The sequence below is a fragment of the Sphaerodactylus townsendi genome, linkage group LG01 (genome assembly GCF_021028975.2).
Source record: "Sphaerodactylus townsendi isolate TG3544 linkage group LG01, MPM_Stown_v2.3, whole genome shotgun sequence".
In the NCBI taxonomy this organism is placed as follows: domain Eukaryota; kingdom Metazoa; phylum Chordata; class Lepidosauria; order Squamata; family Sphaerodactylidae; genus Sphaerodactylus; species Sphaerodactylus townsendi.
In genome coordinates this window covers 9,999,877-10,012,885 of record NC_059425.1, presented here as the reverse complement: position 1 = coordinate 10,012,885, position 13,009 = coordinate 9,999,877, and the positions used below count along the sequence as shown (strand labels likewise).

Sequence of the window (13,009 nt, the reverse complement as noted above, 5' to 3'; positions counted from 1 at the left end):
ATCTATATCGAGAAACCAACTTAAAAAAAACAACTATCTATATCTGCATCTATATCTGTATCTATATCGACAGATAGATAAAACAACAAATAAAATCATAAACAGGAAACAGGGTCAGCATTTACAGATCTGCAGTCTCCTCCAGAGCAGGTGATACTCCAATACCAGAGTCGATCCTTCTACTTTAAGAGCCAGCGTGGTGTAGTGGTCAAGAGCAGGTGCACTCTAATCTCGAGAACCGGGTTTGAGTCCCCACTCTGCCCCTTGAACTGTGAGAGGCTTATCTGGTGAACCAGATTAGCCTGTGCACTCCATAGTTGCAGGGAGTTCCCAAGCTCCAGGTAAGGCCCGGAGGTCTCCTGAAATTCCAACTGATTTTCAAACAACAGGGATCACTCCTCCACCTGAGTGGCAGAGGCTTATCTGGTGAACCAGATTAATTTGTGCACTCCAACACATGCCAGCTGGGTGACCTTGGGCTAGTCACAGTTCTTCGGAGCTCTCTCAGCCCCACCCACCTCACAGGGTGTTTGTTGTGAGGGGGGAAGGGCAAGGAGATTGTAAGCCCCTTTGAGTCTCCTTATGGGAGAGAAAGGGGGAGGGATATAAATCCAAACTCTTTTTCTTTCCAGTAACCCCCAAATATTATCGAGATTCAGAATCAGTTTATTAGCCCTTATCCAAGTCAGCAGAGAACAGGCATTTCAGGACTGTAAGAAGCATGCGTTTTTTTCCTTCCTTCTGACAGGACATTCCCATTCAGACACTGAAAGGAATTTGTGATGCCATGAAAACCAACACTCAAGTGAAGAACCTCAGCCTGGTGGCCACCCGGAGCAATGACCCCGTGGCAAATGTATGTAGCTCTTCAGAGGACCACCCATGACCCTGTAGACTCCTTTGGGAAGTTTGGTACATTGATCTCGAGCAGTGATGGCGAACCTATGGCATGGGTGCCAGAGGTGGCACTCAGAGGCACGCGCAAACAGAGTACCCCCTCCCCCCACATCTAGGCTGGCCTGGGCCGCTGGGCTCGATTGTTAGCATTAAACCTAAGACCTAGTTTTGGGGAAGCAGTGTAGGTAACCCTGTTAAGCGCTGTTAAACTCCACTGATTTTCATGTGTAGAATTAAAGCGTGATCCTTTACCTGGGAGTAAGCTCGGTTGCTGGCCATGGGGCTTGCTTCTGAGTAAACCCTCCTAGGGTCGTGATTCACCCGGTTGGAAGAGTTGCATGGTTGCTTCAAAGCAAAGCCATCAACTACCACCAAGTTTACTCCTGAATAACGCATGCCTCCGAGTCAACCATTTTTTCTAAACAAAAACCTCAGTATTCAGGTTAAATTACCGTGTTGGCACTTTGCGATAAATAAGTGGGTTTTGGATTGCAATTTGGGCACTTGGTCTCGAAAAGGTTCGCCATCACTGATCTAGAGTCCAGGAAAGGAGTGGGGGAGGGAGATCCCATGACTGAGGTGCAGAAGATCAACCTTGATATGGCCCTTCCACAATACTGGCTTCAGATCCAAAGGAACCTGGTTTTAGTCCCACTGGGGCCAAGTCTCAGTCAGGTATCAGAGATGTATGGGTAAGGTGACCAGACGTCCCACTTTTGGTGGGACAGTCACGCCTTAAACCAATTTGTCCCGCGTCCCATGGGTTTTTTGAACCATCACGATTTTTGGAAGGCTGTTGCACTGCCTTCTGGGGCGCTCCCCTTTTCCTGCCCTGTGACAGGGTGGGAAACAGGGGAGCGCCCCAGAAGGCAGTGCGACAGGCTCCCACGCAAGTGGCCGCAGGAGCGCACTGCCTTTTGGCGCGCTCCCCTGTTTCCCGCCCTGTCTCAGGGTGGGAAATGGGAGCGCCCCAAAAAACAGTGTGCTCCTGCGGCTGCGCACGCGCATGCGCACATGTGGCCGGTTGCCCGGGTCCCGCTTTACAAAGGTGACAATCTGGTCACCTTATGTATGGGGGACATGGTGCCCAGAGACAATTCCTTCTCTAGGTGCCCCTCTCCACGCTCGGGGGCGTGACTTGGGGCATGAGCCCACTCCTGGCCTCTGTGAAGGCTTTCAAAAGCCAGCCTGCATAGAGGTGGGGGGTGGGGCCATGCCCCCGAGCCCCACCTGTAGCCCCCATGCAGGCCGGCTTTTGCCCAAAAGCCAGCCTGCAGGGAGATGGGGCTCAGCCCAGGTGAGCCTCGTGGCTGCCTGCCCCTGAGCCCCACCCCACCGCCTCCCTGCAGGCAGGCTCCTGAGCCAGCCTGCAGGGAGCTGGGGGCGGGGAGCGTGTGCCCGGGGACATGGATGACCCCATGTCCCTATAGGTCAGTGATGGCGAACCTTTTTGAGACCGAGTGCCCAAAATGCAACCCAAACCCCAGGTATTTATCGCAAAGTGCCAACACGGCCATTTAACCTGAATGCTGAGGTTTTAGTTTAGAAAAAAAACGGTTGGCTCCCTCTTCCTCCGCCCCATCTGCTTGAGCAGGGGGCAGCCTGCTCTAGCATCCAGCAAGTCCCGCGTGCACCACTCTGTGCCTCCCTAGCATCTCTGCCTCCTCTGCGCCCCCCCCCCTTGGGCAGCAGCCACCCGGAGCACAGTCACCAGGCCCGCCAGCCGAGTCCTCCCTGCTCACCGTGGTGCACACACGTCATGCTCAGTGCCCCAGACCAGTCTAGATGTGTGTGTGTGGGCGGTTGATTTACCGCCCCCCACATGACAAACTCTGTGTGCGCGTGCCCACAGAAAGGGCTCCGAGTGCCATAGGTTCGCCATCACTGCTATAGGTGATATGCCACTGTCAGGTATAAAATATGTGAAGGCTATCTTGCAATAATTGTTGCTAGCATCCCCTTTTGTATTTCTTTTTTCAGGCCGTGGCTGAGATGTTGAAGGAGAATAAGACGCTCCAGATCCTCAATATCGAATCCAACTTCATCACCAGCGCTGGGATGATGGAAGTAATTAAAGCCATGAAGCACAACACCACACTTTCTGAGCTCAAGGTGGACAACCAGGTTAGGCCCACTTCATTCCGTGGACGCGCCGGGAGCCGCTTAAGGGCAAATCTTAAAACTGTCGCTAGCTGTCAAATTGGGACTCTACATACCATAGTCACAGAGGTGGGATCCAGCAGGTTCTCACAGGTTCCTGAGAGTAGGTTACTAATTATTTGTGTGTGCCGAGAGGGGGTAACTAATTGGTGATTTTGCCACGTGATTTTTGCCTTAGTTACGCCCCTCCTCTCAGCAGTAGCGCGCAGAACTTGAAGCAGTCTAGCAGGAGGTGCACCGGCGTGCGTGGCAGCCTGCACCTGCGTGCAGTTGTTTCCCTCCCAAGGATCGGCACAGCGGCTGCGTCCTTGCCACAGCCCCGCCCAGGGATGCCACGCCCCTGTCATGCCCCGCCCAGCCCCATTGGCGCTACGCCACAGTTTGCATCCCACCACCATGGGAACCTGTTACTAAAATTCTTGGATCCCACCACTGCATAGTCATATCTCTTTCTTGCTATTCTCTTAAGGACTGGCCTACTGGATACATCCAAATGTCCATCTAGTTCAGCTTCTTTTGAAGGCAAAGGTGTTTCTCTGATGTTTACCCATTTCAATGTCCAGTTTTCATAGCCGTGCTGCCCTAAATGCAGAGATTTTGTTTACCTATCATGGCTAATCCCTGGCCAGCACATCCATTCTTCCCTCTGTTTGTTTAAAACCTTTTCGAAATCATGGAAACTGGTGACCGCTATCACACCTTGTGGCAGTGAATTCTATGCTAGTTACACAGTTTGTGAAGGGTCGAATCCCCACTACCGTCTTAGCCAGGTTTCAGAACACAAACTAACCAGGTTTGAGGGACGACCTCCCCATTGCTTGTGTGGCAGATTCTGATTCTGGCGCTCGTTCTCCCCGTTAAACCGCAGGACCTGGTTGCAAGTGGCACAGACCCCACTAACACGGTTCAGAGCTGATCCGAAGGGAGGGATGAGGGTTGAAACCCTGACTCGCTTCCCACCCTGGAGTGTGACACAGAATTTGGGCAACCAATCAGCACTGCGATGTGATGCGCGCGCAGCCTTTCCTTGATTTCATTTCCGCTTTTGCGATCGACCAGCAGAAGGGGACACAAATGTTAAACAGTCAAATGTGTAACTTTGAATCGTTAATGGTTTACACACGTAACGATTAACTGTTTGCACAGCTGAAACAGTTCAACGTTAAACATTTAAACGCTGATTTTTTTTATCACGCCCCTACAATGTATGTTTTCGCAGTGGGAAAAGGTCCCGCCCCATCAAGGCACGCCAGCCAATCAGGGGAGACCGGCAAAGCGAGCTCACCTGGTAGTGGGGATTGCTAAGAGTTCTGCAACCGGGTGTGTCCGCTGTGTGCTCGCTGTGGTGGGGAGGGAGAAACTCCGATGAAGAGGACACGGTTTCACAACGAACAGGTTTGGATCTGCGTGCAAATTTCAAGTGGGGATTCGACCAAGAAGTATTTTTTTTTGTCTGTCCCAAATCTTCCACCAGTTCACTTTGCTGGAAGACCTGAATTTTCATATTAGGGGAGAAGGAAGAGAAGGTCCAGCCATTCACTTCCACCATCTTGTTTGTAGTTCTATAAACTTCTGTCACACCCCTTCCTAGCGATTTTTTTCTCTATTAAAAAGTCCCTAGATTTGAGCTTTTTCTTCACATCAAGTGTGTTAAAAGCCATTGGTCAATTGGATATCCCCTTTTGTACATCTTAGCTTGAGTGTACCAGTTTGGCCTGAACTCATCAGGGCTTGTGAGCTAAGCAGGGTTGTATTGTCGAAGGTTTTCACAGCCGGAATCACTGGGGTGTTGTGTGATTTCTGGGCTGTATGGCCGTGTTCTAATAGCATTTTCTCCTGATGTTTCGCCTGCATCTGTGGCTGGCATCTTCAGAGGATCGAAGGCTTTCACGGCTGGAATCACTAGGGTGTTGTGGGTTTTCTGGGTTGTATGGCCGTGCTTCAGTAGCATTTTATCCTCACATTTTGCCTGCATCTGTGTCTGGCATCTTCAGAGGATCCTTTGAAGATGCCAGTCACAGATGTAGGCAAAACATCAGGAGAAAATGCTACTGAAACACAGCCATACAGCCCAGAAAACCCACAACACCCTAAGCAGAGTTGGTCATGGTCAGTACTTGGATGGGAAACCCCAGAAGACCAAGGTTGTTATGCATAAGAAGGCAGTGGCAAACCACCTATCTGTTCACCTGTTTCCTAGAACACGCCACAGTTGGATTCACTATGCATTGGTTGTGACTGGATGACACATTCTTCTTCTTTCTTGGGTCGATTCCCCACTACAGAGTCAACTAAGTTTGACCCGGTTCCCTGAAAAGGAACTGACCTAGGTCAACTCCATGGTTACTCCCCACAGCAGCCGAGTTCATCCCACCAGAGCTGAGCTCAGAGGGCGGGATCACCTCAGCACCTCTTCTGCTCTTTGTCCCCGATTGGCTGTCGTGTTACCATGGGAACGTGAACGTGCGTCCCTTTTTTGTTTTTGTTTTTTACATAACGGCAACGTAGCCACAAAGCAGTGCTCTATGTAGCTAAAAGCAGTGTGTAAACGTGTGCTGTTTATATGTATGGCCATCGCTTCGTATACAAGAAGGAATTTTTAAAAAGGCGCACTTTTCCACAAATCTCCCGTTCTGCACATGCCCAAAACACTGAACTGTGATTGGCTGACTGGAGGGAACAGTTCCTCGACGATTCCCCACTTTACTGGCTTCAACCTGAGTTCGACCTAGGTTCGCTGAAAAAGTTGTACCTCCCTGGTGGAGTCGGAAATTTGACAGTTAGAGGAGGTGAAGCTGGGACGGAACCATGTTGAACTCAGTGGCTGTGGGGAATACCTAGGTCAAACCTAGGTCGACTCTGCCAGTGGGGAATCGACCTTGAACACACATTCCAGAGCATTTTTTTCCTACCCCAACCCATAAAAAATGGTGACACTGGGCCCAACTTGGATGTCTCTCTACCTATCATGCTCACCCTCCCTCCTCCGTTTCACAGTGTCAACGACTGGGGGACTCCGTGGAGATGGAGATGGCCGCCATGTTGGAAAACTGCCCTTCCATCATCCGATTCGGCTATCACTTCACACAGCAAGGACCAAGGGCCAGGGCGTCCTTCGCTATAACCAAGAACAATGAATTGCGTAAGTAAATGGAGCCCCGACTGCATATGGATTATCCGTTGCCAAGCAACTGGCATTTCAGTGTCTCATCAAAGGCTTTCATGGTCAAAATCAACTGGGTGGTGTTAATTTTGTGAGCTGTGCGGCTGTGGTCTGGTAGCTTTTGCTCCTACTGTTTTGCCTGTATTACTGGCTGGCATCGTCAAAGACATGACACAGTGTCTGTCTGTGGTGGAGAAAAACACATCTATCCACCCATCCATCCATCCATCCATCCATCCATCCATCCACCCACCCATCCACCCATCCATCCATCCATCCATCCACCCACCCACCCATCCATCCATCCATCCATCCATCCATCCATCCATCCATCCATCCATCCATCCATCCATCCATCCATCCATCCATCCATCCATCCATCCATCCATCCATCCATCCATCCATCCATCCATCCATCCATCCATCCATCCATCCATCCATCCATCCATCCATCCATCCATCCATCCATCCATCCATCCATCCATCCATCCATCCATCCATCCATCCATCCATCCATCCATCCATCCATCCATCTATTTGATTTAGTATACCGCCCCATCCCCAGAGGGCTCTGGGCGGTGTACAACATAAAAACAGCATACATAAAATCATCATAGATACAATTTCTATAAATACAATTAATACAATAAATACAAATACATGTTACCATGACACGCCTTTCAAGATGTTAGACATAGATGTTAGCAAAATGTTAGGAACCAAAACTGCCGTGGTTTCAGTTGGACTTGGGGAGTTCAGTGTTGCTTTGGGATAATATATATTTTTAATCAAATAAAAACTTTACTGCAAATTTCTGTTAATACAAGCATCAATGCATAAAATATGAAACTCACAAGATCAACACCAATGCATCAATTAGGGTTAAATCCCTGACTTTAGTTCCAACACAACAGAAACAATATAAAACAGGACAGGACAGATCGAAGATATTCATTAACACAGCTAGACTTAACTGTTGACCGCCTTATCTAAACTTGAATGTGTAAGTCAAGGCTGGGGGCCTGTTTCTGTGGACAGACAGGCCTCAAGAGGCTTCCATTTAGCTAGATTTCAAACTAAATAAACCTGGTCTGTCATGTAGACCAGGTTTTTCGCCAAGTCTAAAATAACAGGAGCATATGACACTGCCTTCTATTAGCCCTGTTCATGGCCCTTTCCCCACTTACCTTAAGCCCCGCGCTACTCTCCTAAAGTAGCACGGGGTCCAGCTGCACTCCCCACTTCAGGGGCGGCGAGAAGGCAGCTGCCCATGCCCTGCCTCTCGGCGCCCCCCCTCGGTAGCGTGATTCCTGGCGCCTTTTCAAATGGTAGCCTTTTTGATGTTTCCAGCTCTGCGGGGAAGCCGGGGCGCGCGCCAGGAATTGCGCGCGCTGTGAATTGCGCGCAGCAACCCTCCGACAAGGGTAAGTGGGGAAAGGGCCCATGTTGAGGAAGAGGAGGATGAGTTTGGATTTCTACCCCACCTTTCTCTCCTGTAAGGAGACTCAAGGTGGCTTACAAGCTCCTTTTTCCTTCCTCTCCCAACAACAGACACCTTGCGAGGTGGGTGGGGCTGAGAGAGTTGAGAGAGAACTACGACTAGCCCAAGATCACCCAGCAGGAATGTAGGAGTGCAGAAACACATTTGGTTCACCAGATAAGCCTCCTCCACTCAAGTGGAGGAGTGGGGAATCAAACCCAGTTTTCCAGATTAGAATCCACCTGCAGCTGTGGTGTAGGAGGTTAAGAGCTTGTGTATCTAATCTGGAGGAACCGGGTTTGATTCCCAGCTCTGCCGCCTGAGCTGTGGAGGCTTTTCTGGGGAATTCAGATTAGCCTGTACACTCCCCACACACGCCAGCTGGGTGACCTTGTGCTAGTCCCAGTTCTTCGGAGCTCTCTCAGCCCCACCTACCTCCCAGGGTGTTTGTTGTGAGGGGGGAAGGGCAAGGAGATTGTCAGCCCCTTTGAGTCTCCTGCAGGAGAGAAAGGGGGGATATAAATCCAAACTACTCCTCCTCCTCTTCTTCTTCTTCTCCTCCTCCTCCTGTGCTCCATCATAACAAGATATGCCTCACTGAGAGCCAGTATGGTGTAGTGGTTAGAGTGCCAGACTAGGCTCTAGAAGACCCAGGTTTGAATCCCCAGTCTTCCATGGAAGCTTACTGGGTGACTTTGGGCCAGTCATACGCTCTCATCCTTACCTACCTCGCAGGGTTGTTGTGCGGATAAAATGGGGGCGAAAAGAACAAAGTAAGCCTCTTTGGGTCCTCATCAGGCAGAAAAGCCAGGGTATATAACTGAAGTGAATTGCACAATGTTTAAAATTGCTTAGACCCTTTGGCTGGGGTTCAGAATGTAAAGGTTAAAAAAATCTGTGCTGACTGCATGTATGAATTTCCTTGCAGCCTTTCACACGCTCCCCCTTCTTTTCTTTGTAGGTCGCAAGCAGAAGAAAACATAATGACTTGCTCCGTGCTGGCATCTCCCTGCCCTCAGCCTCTCCCCTGTGCCTAAAATTTAGCTCCGGAGCTGGGGCCTTCTCCGAAGGTCACAGCTTGTAAGCAGACAGGATGGTTTTTTTTTAAAAGAAAGATTTCTTGGAGAAAGTGGCTTTTTCTCCTGCCCACCCCAAAACCCCGCCTTGCTGTTGGAAACTCAGGTTCTTTCTTCCTTGGAGTCGTAGTACCACGTCTTAGACTTTGATTACCTCTGTAAATAAAGAGATCTCAGACCGAGATGGCTGTGTTCTTCAGTACGGGCCCTGGCTGTTATTAAAACAATTAGGTGACAGAATCATGAATAAAAACTGGTTGAGAAACAGGAAGCAAAGATGTTACCCCGAATAGAGGGAACAGGATAAGTTACCCAATTCAGATTTAGAGAATCAAAGAGACAGACAAAGAAAATGATTTCAAGAAGTTAGTAAGTTTATTAGAGAGGAACAGGTTGCAAGAGCACCCTGGGAGGAAAGACTCAACTTCGGCTTTGGGGACCGTCCCTTTTATAGAAAAGCATCACATGCTAAGTCATTAAATTCCTATACATCACAGAATTCTTGACACCTTGGAATAACATACAAAAACTTAATGAAAGACATAATTTTGCCAGGCTAATGATTCTTTTGACACAGAGATGTTTTCTTTTGCCACCTCTGAGAGGTATGTCCCATAGATTGATCGCTTCTTTATTACATGTTCATTCTATTACCTTGTTAAACTCAGGGTCAATTACAGGACAATCCTTAAACAATTTCCCACTTTATTAGAACAACTTTCTCCCGACGCTTCTCGACCCTCAGCACCATCTCAGTGCCCCTTTCTTCACCCGTTTAGATGGATGGCAAAACACAGAATCTGACAGGAGGAATGCACTTGACAGAGGCAAGTGCAACTCTAACTCAACTCTCTGTCTCTGACCTTGGTTCAGGCAGGAGGGTTTACTGCTGAACGCTTTGGCTGGTGTACCCTTAAAGGCCTTCTTTTGTTATGTGTTAGGGGCTTGTTTTAGGCTATGTTTTACTTATGCCGTCAGGGTCTGCTGAATCAGCAGAAAGTGTAGACATCCATGTTGTCTAGCTCTCCGCCATCCAGCTCAAGTTGAGAGCTGAAGGCCTTCCCACAATGAGCAACTCAAAATGGCTAGTATAACATAGGAATAAGCATATCATAATTATTGAATATAAGTGAGTAATAAATGCCACTAAATATGACTAAATGTGATTAAATGCAATTATACTTTCAGTGCTAACAAAGAGTGGGTGTAAATGGGAAGTTCTCCCAATGGAGAGATGTCGGGAGTGGTGTCCCCCAAGGATCCGTTTTGGGACCAGTGCTTTTTAACCTATTCATAAATGACCTGGAAGTAGGGGTGGGTAGCATGGTGGCCAAGTTTGCAGATGATACCAAATTAGGTAGGGTGGTGAGAAAAGTTAAGGATTGCGAAGAGCTCCAAGCGGACCTTGATAAATTAGGTGAGTGGGCCCAGAAATGGCAAATGCAGTTCAATGTAGCAAAATGTAAAGTGATGCACATAGAGGCAAAAAATCCAAACTTCACATACACGCTACAGGGGTCAGTGCTATCAGTCACAGACCAGGAAAGGGATTTGGGCATCTTAGTTGATAGTTCCTTGGGAATGTCAACTCAATGCATGGCAGCTGTGAAAAAGGCAAACTCTATGCTGGGGATAATTAGGAAAGAAGTTGATAATAAAACTGCAAAGATTGTCATGCCCTTAGATAAAGCAGTGGTGCAACCGCACTTGGGGTACTGTGTTCAGTTCTGGTCGCCACATCTCAAAAAGGATATCGAAGAGATAGAAAAAGTGCAGAGAAGGGCAACGAGGATGATTGAAGGATTGGAGTACCTTCCTTATGAGGAGAGGCTGCAGCGTTTGGGACTCTTTAGTTTGGAGAGGAGACGTCTGAGGGGGGATATGATTGAAGTCTATAAAATTGTGCATGGGATAGAAAATGTTGACAGAGATAAATTTTTCTCTCTTTCTCACAATACTAGAACCAGGGGGCATTCATTGAAAATGCTGGGGGGAAGAATTAGGACGAATAAAAGGAAACACTTCTTCACGCAACCTGTGACTGGTGTTCGGAATATGCTGCCACAGGAGGTGGTGATGGCCACTAACCTGGATAGCTTTAAAGGGAGCTTGGACAGATTTATGGAGGAGAAGTCGATCTATGGCTACCAATCTTGATCCTCTTTGATCTGAGATTGCAAATGCCTTAGCAGACCAGGTGCTCGGGAGCAGCAGCAGCAGCAGGCCATTGCTTTCACCTCCTGCATGTGAGCTCCCAAAGGCACCTGGCGGGCCACTGCGAGTAGCAGAGAGCTGGACTAGATGGACTCTGGTCTGATCCAACTGGCTTGTTCTTATGTTCTTAATATACCTTTTAAACTCTTGAGGATTCTTGGTGGCTAACAGTTTACTACATTCCCCTAAGATCAAGATTTGTGGATTCTCACTTTCTCTGCTAGATGCAGATTAATTTATCTAAAAAGTATTCTCAGTCACACTGTAGTACTTGAAAGACTTCCAGGCACTTTGTATGCACGATTTCAGGAATTCTTACAACCTCCCTTTAAGGTTGCGGGAACTGGAAACAGAAAGAGTGACTGTATTGTCAAAGGCTTTCACGGCTGGAATCGCTGGAGTGTTGTGAAGTTTCCGGGCTGCATGGCCATGTTCCAGTAGCATTTTCTCCTGACGTTTCGCCTGCATCTGTGGCTGGCATTTTCAGAGGATCCTAGTCTCTGAAGCAGCAGAAAACAAGCTGGCTCCCTCTTCGACACGGCATCCCTTCAAATATTTAAACATATCTATCATGTCCCTCCTTAACCTTTGCTTCTCCAGACTAAGCATCCCCATACGTCTCTCTTCAAAGGGCATGGATTCCAGACATTTCACCATTTTGGTCGCCCTCTTCTGGGCCCGTTTCAGCTTGTCAATATCCTTCTTGAATTGTGGTGCGCAGAACTGAACACAGTACTCTAGATGAGGTCTGACCAATGCAGAGTAGAGTGGTACAATTACTTCCCTCGATCTACTGGAGTGTTGCGTTCAGTTTCGGGCACCGCAGTTTGTTGACAAGTCGGAAGGTGTCCAGAGAAGGGCCACGAAGAGGGTGAGGGGTGTGGACGCCAAGCCCTATGGGGACATGTTGAAAGAACTGGGGATGTTTAGCCTGGAGAGGATAAGATAGCTATCTTCAAGTATTTGAAGGGCTGTCGTATGGAGGATGGAGTGCAGTTGCTTACTGTTACCCCAGAAAGTCGGACCAGAAGCAACAGGTTGAAATTAAATCAAAAGAGTTTTCTGCTACACATCAGGAAGAACTTCCTGATGGTCGGAGCCTGATCCTCAGCAGAACTTACTTCCTCGAGAGGAGGTGGGCTGTCCTTCTTTGAAGGTTTTTAAGCAGATGCCAGATGGGCTGATCCTGTGAACTTATTTATTTATTTATTTATATTTATTATTTATATTTATATACCGCCCTCCCCAAAGGCTCAGGGCGGTGTCCATCAACACTAAAAACAATTTAAAACATCAAATACATAATTTACAATAAAATATATAAAATACTAACTACAGATGGCTGTACTATACTATAAAATACTAAACAACCCCTCCCTCCCCCTTTTATATACCCACGGGAGGCCAGATGTTCTTATGGCGGAGTTGTCAACATCCCGGCTGGCCAAACGCCTGGTGGAACAGGTCCGTTTTACAGGCCCTGCGGAAACTTTGTAAGTCCCGCAGGGCCCTGATCTCACCTGGAAGCCTGTTCCACCAGTTAGGGGCCAGAGCCGTAAAGGCCCTGGCCCTTGTAGAGGCCAGCCGGATCGCCTTGGGGCCAGGGATCACCAGTAGGTCCGCCTCCGACGAGCGGAGGGGCCTAGAAGGGCGGTATAGGGAGAGACGGTCCCTCAGATAAGCAGGGCCAAGGCCGCGAATGGCTTTGAAGGTCATATTATGAAAAGGTGGACAGAATACTTAGGCATATTATGAAAAGGTGGACAGAAAGGGGCGAGTCTGTGCATAGCTCTTGTGGCCCTTTCATACATGCCCAGGATAGTGCCATTTGAGCACCACTTGGGGTCAGGAAGGAATTTTTTTCTCCTGCCCAGATTAGCCAGGAATCCTGGAGAGTTTTTGCCTTCCTCTAGGCATAGAGTCAGTGGTGGGATTCAAAAATTTTAACAACAGGTTCCGATGGTGGTGGGATTCAAACAGTCGCGTAGTGCCAAACGGAGCAGGGTGGGGCACAACATG

At 48.4% G+C, this 13,009-nt stretch overlaps 1 protein-coding gene across 1 annotated transcript in view; it reads left to right on the top strand.

The window, feature by feature from the left end:
- Positions 1-8,958, top strand: part of TMOD4 (tropomodulin 4) — a 56,012-nt gene extending 47,054 nt beyond the window's left edge. The window contains exons 7-10 of the mRNA XM_048510724.1: positions 749-856; positions 2,878-3,021; positions 6,055-6,199; positions 8,662-8,958. Of these exons, the coding sequence (XP_048366681.1) occupies positions 749-856; positions 2,878-3,021; positions 6,055-6,199; positions 8,662-8,684 (420 nt within the window). The 3' untranslated portion in view covers positions 8,685-8,958. The remainder of the gene's footprint in view (positions 1-748; positions 857-2,877; positions 3,022-6,054; positions 6,200-8,661) is intronic.
- The last annotated feature ends 4,051 nt before the right edge of the window (positions 8,959-13,009 follow it).